Consider the following 22,313-nt stretch of genomic DNA (forward strand, 5'->3'; position numbering starts at 1 on the left):
GGAAACTAGAAAAGTAACAAATCAAGCATGGTGTTGCCTAGAAGGAGAGAAGGGCCAAAACAACAATTATATTTGTTAAAAAAAAATTATATATTTTATATTCTATTTCTTTAAAATTTTCTTTTTTTTTTCCCTTGTGAAAGGGAATGCATTCAGTAAGAAAAGAACTCAATTTAGAAACCAAATGTATTTGTTCATAAATAGCAGAAAAGGGTAAAAATAAAAATAAACAAAAAAACCAGAAAAATACGAGAAAAATAAATTCAGTTTAGTTGGCTTTTAAAACTGTATTCATTAAAAGAGTTTTGCTCTATTAGACAAACAATGATAAAGGAGGGGGGGGGGGGGGCGGGCTTGTGGGGACCACCTCAAATGAACACGAAGTCCCCACGTGATTGGGCGGCGTATGGACTTTCTCGGGCTTCAAGCCAAACAAATGAAAGGAATATCCGAATTTTGAACGGAAACGGAATTGCTTTGGTTTCCTATTTCCAACAGTGAATAACCACCCCCCTTCCCCATAGCGTGTGGGTCCCGCACGTACGTCAGCCGCCCTGCCTTTCCCCGCTATAAATACTCCGCAAACATACTTCCCGAAGGTTTCAAGCCTCAACAAGACAACTCTCCCTCCGCTCCCTCTTTCTTACTCCTCTCCTACTTCTCTCCATCAAATCGAATTACAAAAGAAACATGGTGGTGAGAGTCATTGAATCAAAGAACAGAGCAGAAACTTTAAAGTTTTTGTGCAGTTACGGCGGCAAGATTCTTCCTCGTTCAATGGACGGCCAGCTTCGTTACGTAGGCGGCCTCACCAGAGTCCTCTCCGTTGAGCGTTCTATATCCTTTGCAGGTTAGTTGAGATTATTCACGTTTTATTCTTTATCAGCATTATTTAATTATTTTCAGTTTTTTAGATTTTTATTTTTTTACGTTTTTCTCTTTCTAAACTTTGTTTAATTGTTTCAGAGCTGATGGTGAAACTAGGAGAGTTCTGTGGATATTCCGTGACGTTGAGGTGTCAGTTACCAAACGGAGATTTGGAAACCCTAATCTCGATCAAGTCCGACGACGATTTAGCTAATCTCATTGAAGAATACGATCGCGCGGCGCCTTCTTCGAAGATCAGAGCAATTTTATCGCCTCCAGCATCACTGAAGAAAGTATCGCCTCCTGCGAGCGTGGATCTTCCTGCAACCAAGCAGCCGGTCGCGGCCGTTAATCATCGCTCCGCTTCTCGCCCTTTTTCTCCGCCGTCGATTGGATATCGTTGTCAGCCTTCTTCGCCACCGTACGGTTGTCCTGTATCCGGCAAAGTCTGCTACTATCCCTGCCACCTTCAAGGAACCCCTAGGTCCTTGTATTATGGTCCTCACAATAACTACTGGCATTGAGACTTAAAGCCCTAAATTTTACAGAGCGCTTATAGTCGTAATGATGAACAAGGCAATACAGTAGATAATTTTTTTAAAAAAATCATTAATATGGAAATACAAAAAAAAAAAAAAAAAATTCATGAAATACCGATTAGTTTTGAGACGGCTTTTGGACTCTCTTGTTTTGTAATCGAAACGTTAGGATTGTAAATTTCAGAAGAAACTTTTAAATCGATACCGGTGTATGCAATTGTCCCAAAATCTGTGCGATTCGTTTGGTGGTTAACGTCTGTGTGTTTGGCACAGATGTCGACGTTAGGGTCCGTTGACGATATCTGGTGATTATATACTGTGCCAAGCTGCCGTTAATACGCCGTTACAGGGTATAATAAGATTGCAAACCTAGTAAGCATTGATTTAATGGTCTTGCTGCGTCAAACGGAAATTACGGCTTAATTGACACGTACAGGATTCGGTTGGGTAAGTTGTTTACACGTATGATAACTCTTGAAAAGTGTAGGTCTCTCATTGGCTGGTCAGAAAGTCTTTAGTTGATTTATGTTTTGATTGATTTGGTCTTTTTCTTTTCCCATTTGCAGATACGACAATGGAGAGTTTTTGGTGGGGGCGGTGGACTCAAGTCTCATTAAGAAATTGCGAGGGAGTACTATAACACATACTTTGAATTTGAAGTTTCTTGATGGGAGCGGAACTCAAATCTCCAAGAAAAAAATTGAATAAACAAAAGCCGTAATCCATACGAAACATGATTAGAAATCAGGAAAGTATAAAAGAATATTATACGAACAAATGAAATTAAAAAAAAAAAAAATGAAAACGCCTAGCATTGCCACTTGCTTAAGTTAAGGCAACGTGGCCGCTTGGCATTGTTGACAGCAATTTGGGATCTGAAGAAAGAATATAGGCTTCTCCTCAGCAAACAGGAATCAGAAAAAAAAAAGATTAATACTTGCGAAATGGCAACACTGTGGTGCCCTACTGCCCCCTTAGGCAACTTGGAAGCCTTTAACTTGAGAATGTTTTAACTAACAAACAAAGGATGAAAAGCAGTATATTGACTTTAAATAGCACACGAGCTACGTGTTAGGGGAATTTTCACTAGATTCTTTTCATTACCCTGAAATTTGCAAGATTAGCATTTAGTCATGACCTGATGATTAAGTCTTCGTATCCAATTTTGATGGAAGATTGAAACTATCAAATCACTTGGTAGAAAATTCCATATTCGAAGGCCAAGGGGAGAATTTGGACATCAACAAATCCTTCATACCTTCGCGTATTAGAGATTAAGGATATGCGCCAGAATAAAAATTTCTAGCTCCCTTTCCAAGTAACGTCATTTGAGAAGAGAAAAAAATCCAATGAATTTCCTTTGGTTGTTCCGAGGAAAATTGGCTACAATGGTGACCACTGACAACGCTAGGATTCTTTACTCCAAAACTTGGAAAAGCTTGGGTCAAAATGACCTGAAAGGCTCAATAGTGTCAACCCCTCTTCTCTGTTCGGTTGAGCGTTGACAAGCAGAGACATCATTTTATAATTCCTTTTTTTACCATAATTCTGATATATGAAATTATGACTACATCCTCTCTTATCATTTCTCCAATGCTAGTCATTTCAAAGACAATATCCATAAAGAAGACACCAACTGAAGCATGTAACAAGGTATGCAAGGCAAAGTTTCATGGGAATATTCTACATCAACCTTATATGGCATAGGCAGCCAACCTGGTGCACAGTGTAACCATGGTGTTCTAAAATGAACGCCAAGCAGAAGAACAGAGTCATGAAAGCATCTTCAAGCAGTCTCTTGTTCAAACTCTTCACCCTCTGATTCATCTCCATGGTCAGCATCATCATCGTCTGCATCATTATCGAAGTCTTCTTTATCATTATCAACCGTGGTTTTCCCGATCACAATGAGGTTGCTATTAGTTTTTCTGATTTCATTACACTGCCAAATGGATCACAAGAATGATAAGTAAGTAAATCATAAAGGAATGGAAAGGAAAGGGATGAATGGCATAAAAAATAGTTCAGCGCACATAGTGATCATAGAGAATGAGAAAGTGTCTGCTAGTGCTCCTGATATATTGACTTCGATATTTAGCATTCGACAAAGGCACAACCACAGCTTTGATACTTCCAGATCCTAATGGCCATGGATTAGTTAAGAACCATCTCAGCATAAAAAGTTCTGAGTTTACTCCCTTCAGAAATGCTTCTTATAAAGGACCAACAAAAGTTGATACACTTGAGGATCAGGATTTTGAAGCAAAAGCATGAAAAAGAGGCCGACAAGATGGTAAACACCATGGCTGTAGAAATCTCCAATGGACCTCAAAATCATGTCTTGTCACAAAAATCTGTCACCACATTCAAATTCTAGCATTTAAAGATGCGATAACCTCCAAAGATTGTTTAAGAGAGTTTCCAACCTAGTACATTTAGGATACATAACATCTCCAAGTAGAAGAACATCAAAATTAAACTGCTTGTCTTCCCCTGAATCCAATATAGTTAAAGAAAACTTAGAAAATGCAGACATATGGAATGAAGTTCACCTTGCACTTAAGAATGCCTACAATCATGAGCTCTTTATTTAGCATCCCTTTCATAGCACTTTTTCCAAATTTATGAATGAAAGGGCTGGGTGCAATAGTGTAAATCTTCGACTTCAATCTGATCATCGCTGCAGTAATTAACTCATTCATTTATTTCGGAAAAGCTCCCTACAGTGCTATACATCCACAATCATTCATATCATCAGTTAGTGTCTCTAATCAATCTATCTAGAGGCAAAGCTCGATTTCATGTCCAACTCCAAATCATTCCCAATCATAATCAAATTTCTAGTTGACAAAAGCAAAATAGAACACTTTTATCGTTTGTTCTGCTAAATTACGATTATCCATCGCATATTTAAAGCCTCCAAGCTCATAGGAATCGAGTTTATTGTTAATCGAGGTGTGTTAATTTTGAGTATTATGAATTAAATTCATGAAAAAAATGTCGAATCATATGTGAGCAAATAGAAGGTATCATAAAACGGCACAGTCAAATTGAATCGAGGAGTGAAAACAAAAATATACCTTCTCTTCGAATTCGGATTCTTCCAGAGTGAGGAGGAATTCTTCGCTGTGAGGTTGGGGCCACTGAGATGGCAGCAAAAACGACGTCGGAATCGTCCTCGTTGACCACGGGTACTGCCTCATGAAAGCCGGAAACTGTAACATGTCTCTCACTTCCGCTTCTCACTCTCTAAGTCGCTGTGCGTTTCTGGCTGTTTCTGTTGAAGACAAAGACCGCCGCTAGTGCGTTTGTTTGGCGTGTGGGATAGAACTATTCTGCCCCAGGCGCCGGAAAAGGTTATGCGCTCCACTTTTGTGGTATTGGTTTTATTCCGAGTAACTTTACGTTCCAAACACAATTGTTTTAAAATTATTTTCCACCTTTATTAAATGAGATTTAGATATTTACACATGAATCTCAAGAATTGGTCAAAAACGGGCTAATTTATAACCTTCTGGAATTTAGATGGTTTATCATTTAAAATTTATATTAGTCAATTTCATTTGTATAATAAGTATGCAATATGATATTTCTCATTTTAAAAAAAATATATTTTTTATTACTATCACATGGGTGATTCCAGTTCAAATTTTGTGTTTTTTTTTAAACTAAACGTACATATATAATTTTAGTCAAGAAGTTAAAAGATAAAAAATCAATACAAATTTTAAAACGTTATAAAATAATTTCATTTTTTATTTTTTAATTTATCTTTGACTTAATAAAACCCACATCCCTAATTAAAAAATCACACAACATTCTTCTCCCAAATTAAATTGACTAATTGCCATTGAGGTGCGAGGGGGTGTTCAATATTTTTCAAAGGAATTTGGGTGAGAAATTGGAGATGTGGCGTAAAGAAGGTAATTTTGCCCCAAGTTATACAAAACCTGCCTAATAAACCTTGTGCTTATTTATTTGATCTTTAAAAAAAAGTAAAATGAGTGTTTGAGGGCAGCTACCCAAAATCACAAGGAAAAGGCAGAGCAGTACAAGTCTCCGTCCTCATCTCTCCAATTGTTCCTCGTTCCAATCATCAAAAGTCTCCAATAACGACTAATAAATAACGGAAAGAAACCCAGAAAAGTACGAGAAGATAACTTACAACTTTGAAGAAGCAAAACGAAGCTTCTGATCATAAGTCATCACAATGACCTTTCCCAAAACGCAAGCCAATGCGCCAAAACAAAACCGACCGATTTTCTTTTCCATACTGGCAACTGTACAGTTTTTTTTTTTTTTCTATGCTAGAATTTAGAATTTCAACCTCACTTCCCTCGTGTCCTTTTTAACTCCCTCCCACGTTTCCTGAATGGCTTCATCTTCACTCGTGTTCTCTCTCTTCTCCATTGCACCGTTCTTTAATATTATTATTATTATTACAACTTACAATAAATACAGCCCATTTCCCTTTTCTTGTTCAAAACTTGTAAGAAGACCACTTATGTTTTGCCATTTATGGTATCCACGAGGTTATACGTGTATGTGTTACAAGGGCAGGACTTGCTTGCCAAAGATTCTTATGTGAAAGTTCAGATTGGCAAGCACAAGTCTAAGTCTAGGATTTTGAAAAATAACACGAACCCAGTCTGGAATGAAGAGTTTGTTTTTAGGGTGCATAATATCGATGATGAAGAGTTGGTTGTGTCTGTGTTTCAGCATAATGATGATTCAGGCTTGTTCGGTAGCTCCGGGGAGTTGATGGGTCGGGTTCGGGTTCCGGTTTCTTCGATTGCTGCTGAAGATAATCATATGTTGCCGCCAACTTGGTTTTCTCTTGAAACTCCCAAGACTGGCAAGTTTACCAATAAAGATTGCGGTTAGTGTGTGTTTCTCTCTCTGTGCTCATATTTCTATGGTTGTGTTTTTCCGGTTTTAGGAATGGAATATTTGTAATGTTTCTGTTGTAAAGCATTGAACAACTGAATAATTAGAAAGTCCAAATGAAACTTGAATAAATTTTTAGGAACTACATTCTTTGGTGTCCTTAGTTTTCTCCTATGGTAGAATGACATAGTTCATGTGATAACAACAAAAGAATTGCAATGGACGCTACTTGAAAATCCATGGTTCACTCTGCGGAAACTGCATGCAATATGTGAACTCTGTTGTTAGCAGGAATAGCAGAAATTGCGATAGGTGAAATCTGTTCCCACTTGGATTCAATTTCTCAATTGTTATCTAGTTTCAGCTGCTTACTCTGGAATATTCTGGCATTGATCTTCTATCAGAGCTGCTTGTATATTAATCAAATCTGCAGAAGCAGCGTTTTGAAATGGCGCTTGCAATTTTAACTATCAATTTAGAGGTTATCTTATTGAGTTTACAAGATCTTCAGCCATTGTGTGCAGGCAAAATTCTCCTCACAATATCCCTGAATGGAAAGGGCCACAATCTTTCTTCTAATCGCCTCCTTTACCTACATTCAAATGTCAGCTCCAATGAGTCCAAAGAATTGGAGGATCCATGTGTGTTATCTCCTGATGTATCTTGCTCGAAAGCTCCACGCTTAGATATAACAGAAGGGAAACACTTAATGAAGGCTATGGTAAGCTGTTTAGAGAAATGTTTTAACAAGAATGATCGAGGTTTGAAAACTGAAGATTCCTCAGAGTTATCCAGTACCCCATCTGATTACGAGGATTGTGTGGAGGAACATCCCCCCAGTCATAACTTTGAAGAAGCTACAAAGATGATGCAGTCAAGAGAGAATGAACAAGATATGCCTGAAAACCTCCAGGGAGGCATTCTTCTTGATCAATTATACCAGGTATCCCCGTGCGATCTTAATACTTTTCTTTTTGCACCTGATTCACAGTTCAGGAAAGACCTGGCAGAACTTCAGGGAACAAAAGATGTCCAAGAGGGGCCATGGGAGTGGAAATCAGGTGAAATGACCTGTTTAACACGAGCTGTTTCCTACATGAAAGCTGCAACGAAGTTAGTTAAGGCTGTAAAAGCCACAGAGCAGCAAACTTATCTTAAAGCTAACGGACAGGAATTTGCCATCTTGGTAACTGTAAGTACACCGGATGTTCCATATGGGAATACCTTCAATGTACAGTTGTTATACAAAATAATTCCCGGACCAGAGCTATCTTCAGGAGAAGATTCAAGCCATCTCATAATATCTTGGGGCATTGACTTTCACCAAAGCACAATGATGAGAGGCATGATTGAAGGAGGGGCCAGACAGGGGCTCAAGGAGAGTTTCGAGCAGTTTGCCAATTTGCTGGCTCAGAATCTTAAGATTCTAGATTCGAAAGATGCATCAGACAAAGATCATATGCTGGCAACTTTGCAAACAGAACAACAGTCAGATTGGGAATTGGCATCTGAGTACTTTTGGAATTTCACTGTAGTTTCTGCTGGTTTTATGATTTTGTATGTTGTAGTGCACATTCTACTCTGTGAACCCAGCAAAAGGCAAGGTTTGGAATTTTATGGACTTGATTTGCCAGACAGTTTTGGGGAGCTCATCTCATGTGGCATTTTAGTGATTCAGTTGGAGCAGGTTTTTAACATGGTTGGACACTTTGTACGAGCTCGATTGCGAAAAGGTAAATACCGTAGTACCTCAGATTTATAGTATTGTTAAATTCAAAATAAAGCACCCTCACCCCCGGTATCACATTTATCTGTCCCTGGATTCACTTATATTACCCTTCTGTTTCAACAGGGAGTGATCATGGTGTTAAAGCTCAAGGTGATGGATGGGTTCTTACTGTGGCTTTAGTTGAAGGGGTCAATTTAGCATCCTTGGAAATGACAGGGTTATCAGATCCCTATGTCGTCTTTACCTGCAATGGTAAGACAAGAACAAGCTCTGTGCAGCTTCAAACTTGTGATCCTCAATGGCATGGTAGGGCCTTTTCTTGCTTATGTCACCATTTTTTTTCTTTGATTATTGTTTGTTCACCCATTTTGATGATGTTACGCAGATATACTTGAGTTTGATGCCATGGAAGAGCCACCATCAGTTTTAGATGTTGAGGTTTTTGATTTTGATGGTCCATTTGATCAGGCTACATCACTAGGGCATGCTGAGATCAATTTCTTGAAACACACTTCTACGGAGCTGGCAGATATGTGGGTCTCCCTTGAGGGGAAGCTTGCTCAGTCTGCTCAGTCAAAGGTACACTTGAGAATCTTCTTGGAAAATAACAATGGAGTTGAAACAATTAAGGAATACCTAACAAAGATGGAAAAGGAAGTTGGAAAGAAGGTAACCAGTCCCGTTACATTCATGTTCATCTGAGATAGCATCTCGTTACCTCATTCTTGTGTAATCCTACAACTCATTTATCTAGAGAAGAAATTTCTCTGTCTATCTGGATAGGTTTAGTAAATATATAGTTCTTCCATTGAACATTCTGTTTATCTGCTTACTTTTTTCTTCTTTTGTATTTTGAAATTTGTCTAATTCCATATTGGATGCTTTACAGTTGAATCTAAGGTCACCTCATAGAAATTCGACTTTCCAGAAACTTTTTGCATTGCCACCAGAAGAATTTCTAATCAAGGACTTTACATGCTACCTGAAGAGAAAAATGCCGTTACAGGTGTTATTTGGGTTACTTTACGAGTTCATATTTACCTTATTTGAGTGTCATAGGAATTTCAGGTGATGAATAAATGTCTGTCATGCTTGAATATTAATATAACTCTTTGCAATGGCCACAACAACATGCTGATTTTAAGAAGTTCTGCGACTTATATTCCAATTATTTTTTTTTTGGGGGGTACAGGGCCGGCTTTTTCTATCTGCAAGGATTGTTGGGTTTTATGCAAATTTATTTGGAAATAAAACCAAATTTTTCTTTCTCTGGGAGGATATCGAAGACATTCAAATACTTTCCCCCTCACTGGCAACTGTTGGCAGCCCTTCACTGGTCATAATTCTGTGGAAGGGACGAGGTCTTGATGCAAGGCATGGTGCAAAGTCCCAAGATGAGGAAGGCAGACTTAGATTTTATTTTCAGTCATTTGTTTCATTCAATGATGCATCCAGGTATTAGAGAGATTATCTACTTCAGGTCCATACAATAGTTATAAACATGGTTTACAGATTGCCATATTACATCTATTTGTTAAATTTTTTGGGTCGCCGTGGTATAAACCAGGACAATTATGGCCTTGTGGAGATCAAGAACGCTGACCGCTTATCAGAAGGAACAAATTGCAGAAGAGCAGCAGGTTCAAGAAGAAATGTCAACGGCTGCAGATCGTGGATCGGTTCCAAACTTTGAAGATGCAAAAATGTCAAAGGTTTACAACGCTGAACTTCCTATTAGTGTAAGCAGTCATTTCGCTTCTCAACCTGAAAGTTCGTATGACATAGCATGCGACAATGCATTTTTTAGCGTCGTTGTCATTGATAATTTGCAGGTAAAAGCGTTAATGGAAATGTTTGATGGAGGAAAGTTGGAGCACCAAGTTATGGAGAAATCCGGTTGTCATAATTACATTACTACTCCATGGGATCCCGTGAAGCCAGGTGTTTGTGAAAGGCATCTCTCTTACAGATTCAACCGCCATGTTTCAATATTTGGAGGGGAAGTAACCTGCACACAGCAAAAGTCCCCACTAGCAAGTGGTGAAGGTTGGATTGTGAATGAAGGCATGTCCTTGCACGATGTTCCATTTGATGACCACTTCCGTGTATGTGAAATTATTTTTTCCCCCCCTGATATCTAATATTACTCTCCATTGTTTCAAATGGTTCTTGTTTCTGCCAAACATAATTTTGATCTGTTGTATTCTGGAATCCAGGTCCACTTTAGGTATGAGATTGAGAAATCTCCCCTTGCTCATAATGCATGCAAATGTGCCATTTACATTGGGATATCGTGGCTGAAAAGCACCAAATTCCAGCAGAGAATTACTCAAAACATAACGGAGAAGTTTACACATCGTCTGAAAGAAATGATTGAGCTGGTTGAGCGAGAGATTCTGTTTGCAACTCAACAAGATGCTTCTGTTTGACAAATACTTTTGTCCCATCTTGCTACTTTTTCTTGTACGGAAAACTTTAAAGATAGGATAGCTGCGTAATGTTCTTTACATGTTCGGAGGGTTTTTTTTTCCCCTCTTAATTGTAATTCATTACAGAATTGTCAATAGGATTTTACTCATTTGAATATTAACAAACGACTTGTAAGATTTGTCGATCTCGTGCACAAGATTTTCTGGAATGATTCCTATTTTCTAGTGCAAGTTGCTGTAAGGTGAAAGATAAAAGGCCTCCAATCCAAAGATGTGTGTCCATTACGTGATCGGAAGAATGTGATTCCCCGCAATCATGCTACTTCTACAGTTGTTGTAAGCTTTAGAAGATTTAAGTAGTCTAATTCCATCCTAACGCAGATGCGCAAGATTACTACTAGGAAAGTTTGTAGTTACACAAAAAGGACCCAAATGGAATGATGCCGGCATTGTCTTTTCAACAGTCCCAATTCCCAAACACAGGCCATGCACCATTTAACACGTCACCCGCGCGTAACAATCATAACTGCCAATACCGTTATCCTCGTCGAAACCGCCAATCACTCTCGAACGGCGAACTCTTCCTCCTACTTGTATGTGCTCCTCAATCAAACATCCATTTCATATTTCATTATCACATTTCTCTCTCTCTCTCTCTCTCTCTCGGTTGTTCTTTCTTAATCAATAATCAGTAATCACAAACAAAACGTCCGACAATGGATCCGAACCCGAAAACATTCCCCATTCTCTCCTTCGTCATGCAGCGCCTTCCCACATTCGGACCCAGAACCACCGCGGAATACGATGTCGAGCAGCCCGATCCCTCCTCTTCGGGTCAAGCCCAATCCCAGAAGAACCCCGTTATCGTTGACCAAATGCCTCATTTGTCCGACCCCAAACTCGTCTCCGCCATGCGCCGCGCCATCCACGACGTGTACCAGACCCGATCCGTGCTCCAAACCCTCGGCCCGCGACCCGACCACGAGACAATCGATAAGACCAAAGCCAGGATCGTGGAGATTGACTCCGAACTCGCGAAATCGTTAGAGGGCATCGTGCACTCGATCCGAGAGACCGACGTGGACCAATTCGAGTGGCGGGTCCAGTTGGCGGACAAGGAAAAGGCGCTCCGCGAGGATTCAGCGAAGGAGAAGAACGCGTGCAAAAAGATTCTGGAATTGGATGACATGCACGAGGCGTACGAGAAGATGCTGAAGGAGGCGGAGGAGCGGCTGGTGAAGATCTACGAGAGGGCGGAGAATGGGGAAGAGGAGGTGCCTCCGGTGAGGGAAGAAGTGAATGAGGAGGTTATGGGTTTGCTTCAAGAAGCTGCCGGAAAGTCTTTGGAGCAAGTCGATTTGTCTTCCAGGGGACTGCGCTTCTTGCCCGAGGCTTTTGGCAGGATCGCTGGTTTGAGGCTCATGAGCTTGTCTAACAATCACCTGGAGGTTTTTATATTCTTGCTATTTCAATTTTTTAATACGCTCTTATGATTTGTGTTTATTAGTTTTTTGATGGATTTCAAATTTGAGCCCACAAATACAATAATTTATAGTACGCCTATAAGATAATTAATACAGATTAAAAAAAAAAAATGTATTATACGATTGCAGTCATTAATTATTTGACTTTCCCGGCTTGAAATTTTGTTTGTTTGCATGTAAATGAGGTATTGGTTGAATAATGTTTGTGTGTGTATTCACATTGAGACACACAAAGCACGTAGAGAAATTTGTGCTGCAAACTGTTAAAGAGATGATAACCATCTTTTCTGAAGGTGTAGATTGTAAACGTATCCACTATCCATGCATGTCCCTGTTTTAATTTGATGATCTAATTGAAGAAATGGGAGCTTTAAAATAAATTAGTGTTAAACTGTTATGTCCTTCAGTTTTGGCTTTTTATTTTAATTTTTTTTTTCTTATATCTGAGAACCTTTGTGGGGGGAAATAGGTAATTCCTGACTCAATAGCTGGATTAGTGAATCTGGAGGAACTTAATCTGGCTTCAAATCTTCTAGAGACGCTGCCTGACTCTATTGGGTTGTTGGATAATCTGAAGATCCTGGATGTCTCGGGCAACAAATTAAGTGCCTTACCTGATTCCATCTCTCATTGCAGGTATTTTGGTTACACCTTAAATTTTTGTTCTCTGTAGAGATATCAGAATTTTTTGTTCTATGTTCTGAGTGATGCACAGGTCATTGGTGGAGCTGGATGCAAGCTTCAATCGCCTAGCTTATTTGCCAACTAATATTGGACATGAGTTGGTGAATCTTCAGAAGCTTCTGGTCCCTTTGAACAAGATTCGTTTCCTCCCCACTTCGATAGGTGAAATGGCGTCTTTGCATCATCTGGATGCTCACTTTAATGAGCTCCATGGCCTTCCAGCAACAATTGGGAAGTTGACGAACCTTGAGATCCTCAATGTATCCAGTAATTTTACCGATATGAAAGAACTTCCAGAAACCTTTGGTGAACTGACAAACCTCAAAGAACTTGATCTCAGCAACAACCAGATTCATGCTCTTCCGAATACATTCGGTCGGCTTGACCAATTGGTTAAGCTCAACCTGGAAGAAAATCCTATGGTTATCCCACCTGTGGAGGTCGTGAAGGAGGGGGTTGGAGCTGTCAAAACTTTTATGGCAAAGAGGTGGCTCGACATACTGTTGGAGGAAGAGCGGCGATCCATGCTTAAGCTTGAAGGCAATAATAATGAAGGTGAACAGATGCCGACTGGATGGCTGACCCGCAGCACCTCGTGGTTGAAAACTGTTGGTGAAAATGTCTCGGGAATTTTAGGAGGTGGGAATTCTCCTAGGGACCCTTGCCTTGATCAGCAGCTTTAACTTCATGGTCTGGATATCTCGAGCATCCACAGATCTTTTCATGGGCAATTTACACTCCGTAAAAGATTGAAGAGATGGTTTTCTGTTACTGCTTATATACTTGCCGATAATTTATCTGAAGTATTAATTAATGCGGCGTAGCTTAGAGAGACGAATCTCTCAATAAATTTGTTTTTTTGTTCAGATTAATTCCAGGGAATTAATGTAGCTTTTCGCAGAATATTAAATCTGCCCGGTTGCCTGCTAAGTAAAATGTTTTAATGCTTTTATATTTATATACTGAAACGCTTATTTCAAATGTAAAAGAGACTAGTGTTTCATCACCCTTCCTTCTACCACACTAATGAAATCCCGCTTCCGTGAAATACAGTTATGACTTATAATATCCATGTTTCAAATTAAGTGAACATCCACCGATTGCATAACGCCACAATTCTTGTTACGAACTCTTAGCACCCCCATATAGCACAGATGATGGTTAATTCTTGGGGCCCATTTGGCTCTGATACAGCCCAACTGTTGGGGTATTTGGTAACGCCCACTGGGCTTTTTTGTTGTTGTTTTTTTTTGGGTAATTGTTGAATAGTTTAATAAATTAACCCAAAGAAAAGAAAGAAAAAAAAAAAAAACTTATTCTTGACCATATATACATTAGTTTTTCCTCAGTAACTTTTATCCAATAACAAAAGTAACTTACAAGCCAGGCACCTTGCCACCAAACAAACCCTTTAATCTATAAAACAGCCGATATGTAAAACTTCATCCTCTTAGCATTGCTGAAATAACCATAAATGCATGCTCCATAAGTTTAATAATTAAAAATTGTCAAGCCTCGCCTCGACTTACGTTCTAAAATCAGAATGGAGAAGTGGCTGCATGGGTGATTCAGATGTTACACTTATGGCCCTGTTTGACGGAGCTGGCTAAGTTACAGATTCTGTAACTTACAGGTCCAACTGTAGCCAACTCTTATTGCCTGCATTTGCACGGTTTTTCTCTCTCCTCAAGACACGTGTGCTGCTTCCCATTTGGTGTGTACGTTACAGATTCTGTAACGTAGATTGGTCCCTGTTTGACATGTCCTTTGTATAGGCTAATTGTAATTGGTGGCCCTGTTTTGATTGATACGAATCCAATGTTCAGCAAAACAAATGGAGCCATTACACCTCATCATTAATTGAAGGCTTTGTGCAGCTTTTGCCGCATTATCGACACCTGTGAGGAATTAAGCTGCATGCCATTAACTTTTAAGCATATATAAAATTTATTTAATCAAGTAAACTTATTTAATTTTATATAATTAGTTACGAAATTAGTAAAGTTGAACGGTAACAATAATAAAACGATCATAACAATTCGTTGCTGGCAGCATAATTTTTGTAACTATTGACTTTAAGTTGGGTATTATGCGAATCTTCATCGTTTTTTTTTTTATTACTATTATACAAGATTGTAGGTATTACAATTAATATTTATAAACAGATTCTACAATTAAAATATTTTTTATGGCATGCACTCCTCTGAAGTACTGCACAAATTTTTTAAATTCTCTCAAATATTCGAGGGTTGTCCACTCCACTCACATTTTGTGAGGGATGCACTGACTCCACTCAATTATTTAATAATTAAGGGATGATTGTAAATAACCTCCATAAATATTTTTATGAAAACTCGAACTATTACATTCAATATTATAAGTGTAAGGACTCTCTCACTCGACCAAAGACCCATTAATGCGAATCTTCATTGCTAGAGCTACGCAATGGTGCATATACTGGCGAAAACAAAAATTTTATTTATTGTAGGTTTACAGTCAAATTTTTGAATTCCAAAACTTTGACTATTTACGGCTAATGGAATCTCTATTTTCACGATACATGTACTGTTGCATAGATTGACTGATAATAATTTCGTTGGTACAAAAAATGATATCAATAAATATCGAAATGTGATCAGAAACTGGGTCAGTATTATATTTTTATTTATAAATTTTGAATAATAAATTTAAAAAGATAAAATAAAAACTTTAAGACATTAACAATTATAAAAAATTGATTTAATATAAATAATTATATAAAATATTATTATATATAAATACTCAATAATATAACACCAAATATTATATAGTATTAAAATAATATATTATTAACATAATACATCTTAATACGATGGATCATGATTCTTTCCTGATCTGATTATGTTCTGAACAAATAATTCGATTGTTGATTGTTGTTAATAAATAAATAAATAAAATTAAATCTTACTAATACACTACTATTAAAAGATACATAATAAAAAAAATTTTAAAAATCAATAAAACTCAGATAAGAAAAATATCTTATTCCTAATATCATACATCCTGCATTAAATAACATACAGACCTCATGAATTATCGACACGTCTACTCTCTATTGTGCATGCAAATGCAATTAACAAGCTGTTAAGTCCGTAGTCAGAGCATCATCAATTTGGGTGGTTGAAAACCACTTGCGGCTTGCCTGACCAGTTTAATTATTTCCACATCATTTCCATTTTCGAGTCCCAAGGAAGGAAGCAGTTGGTATGGAGTAGGTATTGCCGCCGGTCAGTGCAAGAAGATGAAATAATATTCATGAGGCTCTCCAAGCTGGTTGAATATATATACATTTATCTATATATATATTATCACCGACAACAACGTAAAATAGTTTATTAATTAAACATAATAATGTACGTGGTTTGTTTTCAATTAAGCAATAAGAGCCTAGAGGTAAGATATTTTATAAGCTTAATTATATCACTTGACTCTTTTCACATATATAAGATAACAGGTAGTGACGTTAAAACTTCTTAATGGATGTGGTGGTATCTTGATCTTCTTTTTCCATTATCTGCGATGCTGGCACACATATGGCCATCCCATCTTTGAAGTGGTTAAGGGAGATCTGTTTCTACTTATCACAAACCCTCTTTAATTATTATTGTCTTCTATAGTTAACTCAATTTTTTTTTGCCTTGGCCTAATCAACCATCATCAATTCAAAGTTGTCCGCTCTGCCGGTTCAAACTCCAAAGTTAGGTTATCATTTTTTTTATAATTTATTACCACATTTGATAAAAAGATAGATTTTATAGTACCTTTATTATATTCTACTCATTTAATCCATATATAATATGTGTGCATAAATTAAATATAATTATTAATGTAATTTTTTAAAATAAAACATATATTTTATATATGTATTAAGTAGGCGTAGTACAACATAATTACTCTGAAATCTCCTTAGATAAAGTGACATTTATATGAAGCAATTGAATTATTTGCCAGTCATTTTCAAAGTCTAAAAACCAAAGAGAGCAAGTTGTGTATGCTACTTCCGCACTCCTGTACCGCCGCAATAGTATTTGTAGTATTTACTATGTAACTTTTTTAAAAGTGAGAAACCACACCCTAGTTTATTTTTTTTTAAGCTGAGCATCAAATATAGGAATGACAATTAGGGATGACGATTTTTTATGTTGGGATCCTATGGGATCCTGCCTTGTTTAAGATGAGATTAAAATATGTTTTTACATTTCGATTTAAAGTGGGATAGGAAAATGACAAAAAATAAGTCCTGCTTTTATTTATGTGACGGGAGGAGGACTAACTATAAAATCCCCTCCCATCTTATATATCCAATTAATGATATAATTTTAAGGCTATTCTAAAAATTATTAATTATAACTCAAGTAATGTTCAAAGTTGAAACCTAAATACTAAAATTAAATAATAAAAGTAATATAATTAGAAAGTGAAGTGTCAATAAAAAGACACAATTAAAAATATTTTTTATATTTTTTATGGTTAAAATATAACTTGATTAATGTCCAAATTTATAACTTTTGAAGCGTGAGTCTTAATTTAATGTGTAATGGCAACAAACAGGCAACTAAAATATGTTAGTATAAAATTATATTCGAACATGCATGCATAAATTATTATTTGATTATTCTACTATGTAGTCATTCAAGATTTTGCTATATCGAATTATGATAATCCTTAAAAGAAAAAAAAATCAAAATTTATTTAGTTACATTATATTCGAACATGCATGCATAAACTATTATTTGATTATTCTACTATGTAGTCATTCAAGATTTTGCTATATCGAATTATGATAATCCTTAAAAGAAAAAAAAATCAAAATTTATTTAGTTACATTATATTCGAACATGCATGCATAAACTATTATTTGATTATTCTACTATGTAGTCATTCAAGATTTTGCTATATCGAATTATGATAATCCTTAAAAGAAAAAATCAACATTTATTTAGTTACATTCGAGATTGTTCAAGATAATGAGATGAGACGGGATATTTAACGGAACGAGATTAAGACAAATTTTTGTCCAAAAAAAATAATAAAGGGATATGAACAAGACTTTTTTATCCCACTTGCATACACAAGACATGACTGGGATTGACAAATCTTGTCTCATCCCGTCTCATTGCCAACCCTAATGGCAATGTTACCCGTAGATCCGCAAACTTGCTCAAACCCGCTTGCCAAAACCTGTACGCTACTGGTAATTTTACAGGTTGTGAGCCGATTTGGTATCACAATTAAAACCCACACTAGGTTATAGGCAGGTTTGGTATATGTCAAATATCTAACAAATACCCGCATAGGTTTCCGTCAACCTGCACTTTTTCCAATTATTTTTTAAAATTTTAATAATTTTAATACTTACTGTAAGTATTATATACAAATTAATTTCATTATATAACTAAAGATTATTATATACTTTTATAATTTTATTTTTTGGATTAATGTTTAGAAAATATTAATCTTAAATTGTAGGAATTGTGTTCGATGGGTGCTAATGATTGTGAACGAAATGAGGAATTTTAACTCTTGAATCTTGTGTTGAATGAGAATATGAGATAATAATTGTTTCTTGTGCACTAGTGCTCTTTTGCATAATTGTATTGTTACTTTTGGATACTAGTTTGTAGTTTTTTTCCCCTTCTTAAATTCAAAGCACTTTCACAATTTGATAGACTTGTGTATTTCATAATTAAATATGAGAATTAGTGTTGGTTGATGTTGAAATTTTAATTTATTATTTACATTGATTAAATTTAGAATTGAGTATTTCATAATAGATTATAGGTGAGTTTAGTAATTTAAAATTTGTACGAATATGGATTTAGCGGTGATAGACCGACAACGGATGGTGCCCAATACAATATTTGATTAAAATACTAGAATAATGTGGATTGCGTACTTCATTTATTAAACTATTTGATATGCAGCCAATAATATTGATTACTTAAAAGGGAGATTATCATTTTCCTACCAAAGGTATTCTGACACATCATGTCAGTACCACAGTTTGGTAAAACCATCAATTTACTACCAAACATTTAAACTGTTAGTATTTTCCCATCATTCCGTTAAAACTCAGTTAATATGTAACGAAAAATTCATAAAAAGGTCAATTTTACCCCTGGAGCGTAAAAGACCATGTAATTAAACTTGAGCTTATAAAATTGAGCTTTTGCTTTATCTCAGCAACAAGTTGAGTTTTATGTGATTTAAGATTAAAATATTAATCAAACTACAAAATTATGTCATTTAAGAAATTATATTTAAGTATTTACTTAATTAAAGTTTTAGTTAACCAACAAGTGACTTAGATTTAAGACTCTAGTTGAACTCTCATTTGAGAATGTTAATTCACTTACTTAGCATTATCTGGTATTTTCTTTAAAGATTTTGAATTGTTTGATGGTTGTGAGAGTAAAATTTAAAATAATAAAAACAAATATAATTATCATGTTAATGTAATAGTCTAAGTTTTAAAAAATTTTAAAAATAAATATTTTTTTCCGTGTGAAAAGGCTCGAAAAAAGGTTTATTCAACTAAATATTATTTGGTCCCTATCATTTTAAAAGTTTAATATCTTACCTCAAAACTAACATACTTTTTATTAAGCATTAACCCCTCAAAAAATTAAATCCTATGGCATTTTGCTCCAAAATTTCCAATTCTTAATTTGCCCTAACCAAAGGACACAATCCATTTTTTTTTTAATTTTCTCCTAAAGATTATTTGGATGTGAATAAAAAACTCATCCACTAAATTCGTGTGATAATTATATGGTCTTTTACGCTCTAGGGGTAAAATTAATCTTTTATGAATTTTCCGTTACATATTAATTGAGTTTTAACGGAATGGTGGGAAAATGCTAACAGTTTAAACGTTTGGTGGTAAATTGATGGTTTTACCAAACCGTGGTACTGACATGATGTGTCAAAATACATTTGGTGAGAAAATGATAATATCCCTACTTAAAAAATGTTTGACAAAATAATGAACCGTCAATCAATACTACGAATTAATGGTAATACTTTTAGAGCATCACCAAAAGGCTCTTCAAATAAGATTTTATTAATTATTTGACTCTTATTTAAAGAGCCACCTCAATATTTAAGGCTCCAAAAGACACTTCAATTAATATTATTCAAATAAGAAATGATTATCTCTCTTCAAATTTGGAGAATTGATTTCTCCATCTTCAATTTATATTTTATTACTTTTCATTGGAGAAAAAGAGAGAAGTGCTTTGATTACTATTGACTTTTTCTTTAAAAAAATAATTATTTAATTAAAATAATATTAATTTATTTATATTTGAATAGTCTTTTAGATAATATCATAATTTTTTACTCTTTTATTTGTCACATAAATAAGTAAATAGATATTTAAAGTAAAGAGTAAAATTTATAAAGTCTTTTGAATATACTCTAAAATGAGATTCTTATTGAGATGTTTCCATCATTCACCGTAAATTGATAGTTGTGGAATTAATTTTTGTGATCGCTACAGGCCTCTTTCGCAGTTCATTCATTTTTCTTCTACTGTTAGTCAAGATATATATGGCGCGTGTCCTTTTCTTCTTCGGCAAAATTACTATCGTAACTCGTTGATTAATCACCTTTAATTGTGACAACATTAATAATTTTTTCTGTAAAAGAGTTATCGGGCAACTAAATAATAATAAGTGCTGAGCTGGGCATATATATATGGGTCCTGGACCTGGAGCCAATAATGACCAGAGAATCTGAAACCTTGCTCATTTTTTTATCATCAGCAGACAGCAGTAGATAGCATCTGCGTTACTTAATTTGAAAAACTAATTTCTCCACTGCAGGAGAGTTGACGATTGATCATTTTAATTAAAGTGAACATTTAATTAATTAAATTTCGTACAATAATTGCCTCAGCATAAAAAACGAGATGCCCATGCCACGCATTGCATAATTCTGTGTGCAATGGAATATAGACTACTGGCATTTGATGAAAGAACAATAATTGCAAATTATGTCGACATACCTTTTTTTTTAAAAAAAAAAAAAAACTTCTCCTTTAATCTGTATCGTTCTCAATTCGAGCTATACTTCACTAGACTTCCGAATTCTTTATTGCTCTTTAGCTCTTTCAATTGACAGAGTAACGCCTATTAAAAAAAAAAAGAATTTTGATATATTAACGAATTTTCTGCAAAGAACAACCATCTAGTACGGGTTAACATTTTTCATATGTGCAATATAGAGGCTTCAAATTATAAGAAAATTTTAACAAACATATGAAAAGAACAAAATCCACCGATAACTACCACATCTGGTTCTAGATGAAATATTTTTAATTAAATATCCTCTAATACATAGTTCAACAATCATGTGGATATACCCTACAATTAGTTATCTACTTGGATACTCCAAGGACGGTGTAAAAAGGTCCAAAATACTTTTATTTGAAGATATCAAGAAATAATTTCATGTGAGTATACTTTTTTTTTTCCACTAACACCTGTAAATCTATCACTCACAATCACTCAAATCAACACATTAATTCAAATGTCTACAACAATTCTGCTCATATCTTTTTCAACTTTAATAACTCGTATGTGATCGTGCTTCTTAATGTTTTTTTTTCGGTTAATACATGATCTACATGACATATTTGATGTACTTCTAATGTATTTTTCCATATATATATATGAGTTACACGACCACAACCACAACTTATACGATGTGCACGACTTATTTGATAGATTGTAGTATTAATTTTGAATTTGGACTAGATATTGGTTGTAGTTTCTTTCTGATATTTCAATAATCTTTTACCATGAAATGATTTTATAATAATATGCAGTTAACATTTAATTAGATATATATTCACTCCTACAACAATGAATCAATACTATTACAAAATCATCACAAACATTAAATCTCAATCCTTTGAATAAACTTAGCTAGCATATATGGATTAATACCCACAAATTTTGAGATATATGTAGTGCAAGGAAATATCAACTTTCGGAGAGAAGTCTAATATTATAATTGTTCGAATTTGACATAAAAAGAAATGAGCATTTTTGTGTAATTTCCAAACTTAGCATCGATTTTTTAGAATATCATATCAATTGTATCATTGAAAACGTTTACAGAAGGGTATTGAGACTTTCGGGCACTGGACATATAAGCATCTAGTCGAGGGATGCTACTGGGACTTTCTGGATATCACTATACAAGAAGAAATGAACCATAATCTTATTACACTACTGTTTCCATTAGAGAGGCTAAATGTCTCTTAAGATAAATTTATACTTCAATTATTATGTGTAAATTTGTCTATGCTGCAAAATCAATTTACATCGCATGCATCTAATTTGGACTTTCTATTGTATTATGAATTTCGAGCTTTTAAAAAGCCTAAGGGCATTTCTAAAAAAATTTAAAATTACTTTTAGTAAAAAAAAACCCTATCATACAAAGAAGCAATTTCATCATTCAATAAAATTAAAAAAAAAAAATCCTCATAGAAGTTATACTAACCCCGCATTTATACCTATCCAAATTATTCAGTTACAACTGTATGAACAAAACAAAAATCAATTAAACTTTGAATCTAAATGAGATCATATAAATACAAACATGTGTATTTGAAAAACAAAAATTAGTTATCATGTCTATTTCA

General features: G+C 35.3%; 4 protein-coding genes across 6 annotated transcripts; 3 read left to right on the forward strand and 1 right to left on the reverse strand.

The window, feature by feature from the left end:
* The first annotated feature begins 604 nt into the window (after positions 1–604).
* On the forward strand, positions 605–1,509 carry LOC18049798. Its single transcript, XM_024189196.1, has 2 exons — positions 605–850; positions 967–1,509. The coding sequence occupies exons 1-2, from the start codon at positions 691–693 to the stop codon at positions 1,389–1,391; spliced, it is 585 nt and encodes a 194-aa protein (XP_024044964.1). The 5' UTR covers positions 605–690; the 3' UTR covers positions 1,392–1,509.
* A 1,451-nt stretch (positions 1,510–2,960) lies between these two features.
* LOC112100263 lies at positions 2,961–4,852 on the reverse strand. Its single transcript, XM_024189197.1, has 2 exons — positions 4,487–4,852; positions 2,961–3,348 (listed from the first exon to the last, which is right to left on the reverse strand). The coding sequence occupies exons 1-2, from the start codon at positions 4,628–4,630 to the stop codon at positions 3,193–3,195; spliced, it is 300 nt and encodes a 99-aa protein (XP_024044965.1). The 5' UTR covers positions 4,631–4,852; the 3' UTR covers positions 2,961–3,192.
* Positions 4,853–5,428: 576 nt separating this feature from the next.
* On the forward strand, positions 5,429–10,628 carry LOC18049799 (C2 and GRAM domain-containing protein At5g50170). 3 transcript variants are annotated; one of them, XM_006439853.2, is made up of 9 exons: positions 5,429–6,285; positions 6,818–8,026; positions 8,146–8,328; positions 8,408–8,691; positions 8,912–9,028; positions 9,215–9,477; positions 9,590–9,761; positions 9,855–10,127; positions 10,239–10,628. In XM_006439853.2, the coding sequence occupies exons 1-9, from the start codon at positions 5,925–5,927 to the stop codon at positions 10,449–10,451; spliced, it is 3,075 nt and encodes a 1,024-aa protein (XP_006439916.1). In that variant the 5' UTR covers positions 5,429–5,924; the 3' UTR covers positions 10,452–10,628. The 3 variants fall into 3 exon arrangements, with proteins under 3 accessions (XP_006439916.1, XP_024043591.1, XP_024043592.1); XM_024187823.1 differs by having other exon boundaries at positions 8,408–8,601; XM_024187824.1 differs by lacking the exon at positions 8,912–9,028.
* A 47-nt stretch (positions 10,629–10,675) lies between these two features.
* On the forward strand, positions 10,676–13,655 carry LOC18049800 (plant intracellular Ras-group-related LRR protein 9). Its single transcript, XM_006439854.2, has 3 exons — positions 10,676–11,899; positions 12,405–12,571; positions 12,651–13,655. Exons 1-3 carry the CDS (start codon positions 11,168–11,170, stop codon positions 13,300–13,302), a joined length of 1,551 nt encoding a protein of 516 aa, XP_006439917.1. The 5' UTR covers positions 10,676–11,167; the 3' UTR covers positions 13,303–13,655.
* Positions 13,656–22,313: the final 8,658 nt, after the last annotated feature.

The sequence above is a fragment of the Citrus clementina genome, unplaced genomic scaffold (assembly GCF_000493195.1).
Source record: "Citrus clementina cultivar Clemenules unplaced genomic scaffold, Citrus_clementina_v1.0 scaffold_3, whole genome shotgun sequence".
Lineage (NCBI taxonomy): Eukaryota > Viridiplantae > Streptophyta > Magnoliopsida > Sapindales > Rutaceae > Citrus > Citrus x clementina.